The 6,274-nt window shown below is 39.0% G+C and overlaps 1 protein-coding gene across 1 annotated transcript; it reads right to left on the reverse strand.

Annotated features, from left to right (window-relative positions):
- Positions 1-210: 210 nt before the first annotated feature.
- LOC5571045 (proteasome subunit beta type-1) lies at positions 211-1,229 on the reverse strand. Its single transcript, XM_001659432.2, has 2 exons — positions 1,045-1,229; positions 211-905 (listed from the first exon to the last, which is right to left on the reverse strand). The coding sequence occupies exons 1-2, from the start codon at positions 1,125-1,127 to the stop codon at positions 293-295; spliced, it is 696 nt and encodes a 231-aa protein (XP_001659482.1). The 5' UTR covers positions 1,128-1,229; the 3' UTR covers positions 211-292.
- Positions 1,230-6,274: the final 5,045 nt, after the last annotated feature.

The raw sequence follows: 6,274 nt of genomic DNA on the forward strand, positions 1-6,274 counted from the left end.
ACGGGGCAAAGTAACATTTTAGGCTGCTACTGATCCTATCAAAGCCGTGGCTAAGAGTTAAAATATTTAATCCTTTTTCTCTTTAGCTTTGAATTAGACTAATACTTTACTACAAGCCTCTTATAAAGTGAATGTTGATGATTAACTGATATGTATCACTGAATAGGAAATACTACACTGTTTCTTTCAATATAATGATAACGCATTGGAAAATCCTTCATTCAAATTTATTGGGTGTTAATAAATCAAAAAAGCATAAGAAAAACCTCCCACCCTTACCAACCATATTAGCTTAATCCTTTCTTAGCTGAACGATTTCTTCCTTGATGCCATCCTTAGTAATAATGTTGATTATAACGGAATCTCCTGTGTAAATGTCTCGCTCCGTAGCGGAAATGAAGGTATCCTTGATAATGGAGATGGCCTTGTCCAACTGCACTGGAGTTGGAGCCACATTGACCATGTTCTTCAAGCCGATCTGATTGTCCAGAACCGGTTGCAGCAAAGGTCCAGCTGACCCACCGGCACGGTACGTTGTCTTCTCACAATGTCCAATGGGATCGTAGCTGTAGATTACGCCCTTTCCATCCGCATCCAATCCGGCCAAAACGTTGGACACGTAATAGGGGAAGAATCGGCGATTGTACATCAGAATGGACAACATCTGAGCGACCGCCGGTGTCGTCATGTTCTTCTGGTGCTGATCCTTGTACATCTGCATTCGCACTTTGACCAAGCTGGTCAGGGCCAGAGTGTCGCACCAACATCCCGTAGAGGCCAGAACCGTCCGGTCCGACATCCGGAACAGTTTGTTCTGCGTACGCGTATGGATGGAATAACCCGAGCTGAGACGGGTATCGGCACCAATCACGGCAAAGTCATCTCCAGCAATCGCAACCACGCTCCTAAAAGTGTAATAGTATTATTTGAAGCTTAGTTATTCTAAATTTGATAAATAATATGTCACAAAAAGCTAGTCATTGAGCAGCAGCTAGGTTATGGCCGGTGCGCTGACAACAAAAACTTTGAACACGAAATACGTACCCGCCGTTGGATTCATATGGATAAAATTGAACCTGGCGCACTCCGGGAACTTCGTATTCGGGAAAATTTTCAAAGCCCAACATTTTCACGGCAATTTTCTGGTAAATAACTTGATTTATTAACTTGAAACACAAAATCTGCTGACTGTTTGCAATGAAATTCTCGAATGACAGAAAACGAATGTAATTAAATCCAGGGTCGCACTCGTGTTTTCATCCGCGATGTTAGCCCACAACCACAACGCACACGGAGAAACAAAAGTCGATAGGCCTATTCATGTGACAGGCCCGTGTATGCATTTGTTTACATCGGTGGAGGACCGGTGCATACACGGGCCTGTCAATTCCATAGAAGAACTGTCAAAGTGCTTCGAGATCAGCTGATTTTTAACGTCGAATGAAAAGGCCTATAGAGACCAATAGGTCTGTGCCACAATAAAGGAGAAACAAGAGTACCCAGAACAAACATATAACATAATAACATAAACATAATAACGTGATATTGAAATATTTTGAAAAATGAGGCACCAGTCTCAAAACAATCAATCAGTGTTTGGATTTTGATCCGGAGAAGAACATCTTCAAAGGGGGCAACTATTCGGGTGAATAAAATGATCACCCCCGAGCTGTCATTTTAGTTTAGTCACTCATTATCACACCGGTCGCTATGCGTTATGATAGCGGAACGGCAACGGAAAGCGGAACCGGTTCGCCAGCATGAATCACACCATCTCGACTAAGCTGTCAACAAATGGAAGAGCACCAACATTTGAGTGGACTATTGGAAAAATCTTATTATCGCACCGCCACCAAACCGGATCGCGCCAGTGAGTCTCGCGACGCGCCTCAACTCGCGCGATTTTGAAATCAGTTTTTTAGTGTGGCGCTGCATTCTTACGATTTTTATGAACACAGCGCACTATTCACATATTAGCTGCGACGCACGGGGCCCGAGAAAACAATAATTATAAATAAATGTTGGTCTTGATTTCTACCGGATACATAATATATACCCAAGGGGAAGGTCACTCTACGCACTTCATTCGGCACAACTGTGCCATCGGTGCGCCGAGGTGTGCCAAGCGTGCAAACATTACATGCCATAAAAATTCAATGAACTGAAATTATGGAAAAACGTTCTCAGTAAGCATTGAGTTTTTTTCTTGTTTGTCTCTTGTCATACAAAATTTAAAATGCTCTGAATGTTTACTGTTATTACTTTCCCGACATGTACATGTAAAACTTCAATGGGAAGTTTTAGGAAACGGCCCACACGAATTCTAGACTAGACGGGAACTTTGATACTGAGCGTCAACGGTTGTGTACGGGAGCGTGGTGGAAGGGAAAGGAGTGCGAAGAATTGGGAGAATATTACGATGGAAGCACAGACAAACAGATGTTACAGCAGAGCAATAATCAGTTTTTGTTCAATTGAATTACGAAACGCAAACAATAAAACCCAATGCTAAAAAAGTAACGCGTTTTCAAGACAAAGTAATCGATTAAAGAATATTCCTTTTGCCTAAGTTTGCCCAAACTTTAGTTTTTCGAAAAAGTTGAGAGCCTACAAATGTATGGAAAACATAAAATTTGTTAGAATTTTGTTCTACGATAACCAAAAATTTGTGCCCGAAAAAGAGTCTTTAACCCTAAATCACGTTTCAAAACACTTTTAATTTCTAAAAATAGTGAAATATTAGTAATGCGGACCACTGTGGAGGGCACGCCATACTGCAGCCAGTACGTTCGGGGCTTTCATATGAGAGACTGCATAACCTTCCAAAATAAGCTTTTTTGTCCAAACGGTTCCTCGAATGAGGAGTGCATTGATTCTTATATTTGTATTCCCCCAGGTTCCCCTACATGTTTTCACCTATTTCTTCGCCTTCATAGTTTGCTTTGAGATAACAACAAGGTCACAGAAGCTCTTTTGTGTCATTTAATATAATATTTTTTTCACTATCGATTACAAATTGAACATGAGGCAAAGTCGATTCCATCACCTTTAGTTCGGTCCTGCTGGTTTGGTGCCGCTCTGTAGCTCAATTCTGAAAAAAAAAGTTTATGAATATAAAATCATGTAGTATTTATATTGTTGGGAGATTCCTCCTGAAGCCGATGCCAACGTGAAAATTTCGTTAAGTCCATGTTTGACATATAACAAACAACTCAGGTGACCAATGGTTGCTCAGATGGAAATTTCAGTTCACTGTGATTTTATAGCAACCCACATTGGAAAGCTGTGCCAGTCAGTGTGCCGAAATGTGCCATAGCTGCGCAAGGCACACTGCGTAGAGTGACCACCCCCTTGTATATACCATACAGTGAACTGTTCAAAACAATATATTGAACTGTAATTGTGTTGTCGTTTTTAAAATATACTGTATTGTATTTCCAATGTTTTGAATGGTACTCCCGCATAGAAAAATACAATTTGCCTTATTTTCCAAACAGTAAAATTCTTGTATCTGTTGAGGTTAATGTATAACGAATAGTTTCTTTTCAGTTCAACAATATGAAACCCCCAAGGGGGTGGTCACTCTACACAATGTGCCCGGCGCTGCTTGGGTACACCCAGGCGCACTTCTATAAAAGATTACAGTTTTCCATAAAAGGTCGCTATAAAAATCACAGTGAACTGAAATTTTGTTCTTAGCAACCATTGATATTTATTTGTTGTTTGCTTCCCGTCAAATGATGGAAAAATTTGTGTAGTTTCAGCAGGAAAATCTTACTTATTTATTGTGGTAATTGTGTTTTTTTTTATTTCCCATTTATCAATTTTTGTTATTTCAGATCGACGTTACAGACTAGTAAACTATAGAAGAAGAATACCGCAGGCGACGCAATTAGAACATCTTTTGCAGACAGAGATAGGCGGGCTAAAACGTGAAAAAGTTATTCTAGAACGAGAACAAAAGACACCAGTTGCACTTTTTCCCTGTAGTGTTTTTTTTTTCTTTTGATGAAACTCATATCGAATCTCGAAGTTGGAATGAATGAGTAAAAATATGTTGGGTTAAATATCTAAGACCAAGCTAAACACACAAAATACTATGGCGAACGGCCAAATATGACCATCACTCTATGGGAATGTCCTCCCTTGCCTCCCTGAGAGTATCAACGTTGCTATGTGTCCAACGGTTTTCAGTTGTCCAAAATGACTCACGTGCGTTCCTCAGTCAAAGGAGATATGATTCAATTATTCAATCCCTTCTCTCCCACAACACCCTTTCATTATCGGCCCAATACAACAGGGCCGTTTCCCAATGGATTACCTGCTTTGCTCTTGTCCACAGCTGATCAGCAGAAGTTTTCTCGTTTTATTTTGTATGGGGAAAGGCATCTAACTTCAAATTTCTCGTAAATGAAAGCATCAATCGAAAAAAATATTTGGTAGGCTTGATAGTCATTATCATCACGTACAAGCGGAACCAAATATTTTTTCAAAAATAGTTCCCAATTTTGAGAAATAATTCGTTAGATGCTTTTCGCCATACAAAATTTTTTCGCGTTACCTTTTAGCGATTTTTCGTGCATATACACTAGCGCAAGTGCGTTACTGTGCGGTGAGTAGCAAAACAGGCCATGTATGTAACCCATTGAAGTAATATATGTGTCAAACAAGTAATTTGGCCTTCCCGTACTATTATCCTATCAATATTATGTGAAACGTATCCCGGAATGCCGTCGTCTTATAAAAAGTATTTCCTTGTGAAGCAAAACCATCCGTTACCTCCGAAGTAATCGTAATTAATACCGTGTAATTCTACCCAAGCGATCATGACTCTATCTAAGACTTCTAAAATTTGCGGAACGAGATGCAAACAAGAAGAAAATTGCAGATGTCAATGTTTGCTGAGAATGTTTTCCTGTAATTTCAGTTCAATGGATTTTTATAGCACTTGGAATAATAGCAAGTTTGGCACGCTTGGCACACTTTGGCGCTCTGAAGGCACAACATGAAAATAATATGTGCCAACGAAGTGTGTAGAGTGACCACCCCCTTGGAAACCCCAAAGATTCACACTATAAAGAACTGTCTGAGTAATCTATGTTGAACAGTGAACATTTCTGAAACTGTCCAAGAAATGTTAAACTATACGGATTTAAAAATGTGTGTTTAATAGTTGCACAATTTGGTTACCCTCTATCAAATTCTTCGTGTTCATTTTGGTGCAACACACATACACATGAGTATTTTACCATACACTACCCAATAGGGTCCTAAAGCCCTGTCTCAATTTTATTACCAAACGCTTAAGTTTAGGGCAGAAACACATGTTTACTCAATTTTTAAATGATTTTCATTGGTTTAAGTACAAAAAACATTTTTTTATGATTTTTGAGATTTTGTCACACCCCTTGGTTTAAACTCGAATTTTGGGTATATTTTGTTTTCCGTGTCCCTTCCGAAATGTCAGATAGGAACAACCCCAGTGTTAAAACTATATGCCCTGTGGCATTTTTGTCGAAAAAGTGAATGTCAAACAAGATCACAAGTGTCAAGGTTGATATTTGGAACCATTTTTTAAATTGAAGTTAAAAAATGATATAGCCGTTATTTGAGCGGGAAAACTTGCTAAAGTAGTTGCAATAACATGCTCTTTCGTATTATTGAATAAAAACGAGAATTCATTAAACATTTTAGGACCCAATTGAGCTCTCGTCGAGCGGTGTCACGAACACGTGCGCATATTTGCTGGTTGAAAATACTGCCATTTGATTTTGCTGGGAACAGCTGATCTTTGTTTATATTTTCAACCAGCAATCTTTAAGTAGTGTTGGTGACATGTAACGTGTATGTACACGAGCGCAGAAACCACTATATACACAGTTTGGTAAATTGTTTTATGTGATGGTATATGTAAACGATACGGCCTTGCAAAGTTTTCATAATTTTTTCTGCCATTTTAATTCTCTCAATAAAATCAGTACACACTGTCGTCTTGTGAAATAATTATTAACGTAAAAACTGGTGATATATCGTATATAAAAATTAAGGTGGCAATGTTTATTACGTGAGTATTATTTTTTTTTCTTTTCCGTGCCGTAAAAAGTGAAAAAAAAAATCCATTAATCAGATTTCCGCTGCCGATTTTTTTCTTCCAGTCATCCCGTGCCTTCATGCTACGGAGGAATCAGAAAAATATTATCAGATTAGTCTAGCCAACCAGCAAAAGGCCGGAAACGATATCGTCAACTATTCCACCGTACTCCTAATAGCGCTA

This window comes from Aedes aegypti, chromosome 2 (genome assembly GCF_002204515.2).
Source record: "Aedes aegypti strain LVP_AGWG chromosome 2, AaegL5.0 Primary Assembly, whole genome shotgun sequence".
NCBI classification, from domain to species: Eukaryota; Metazoa; Arthropoda; class Insecta; order Diptera; family Culicidae; genus Aedes; species Aedes aegypti.

What these genes read in the sequence shown, in the direction of transcription:
- LOC5571045 (XM_001659432.2), bottom strand. Translation starts at nt 1,127, where the DNA reads ATGTTGGGCTTTGAAAATTTTCCCGAATACGAAGTTCCCGGAGTGCGC. An exon ending in CCATATGAATCCAACGGCGG is followed by an intron (nt 906 to 1,044) that starts GTACGTATTTCG and finishes TTACACTTTTAG; the next exon opens with GAGCGTGGTTGCGATTGCTG.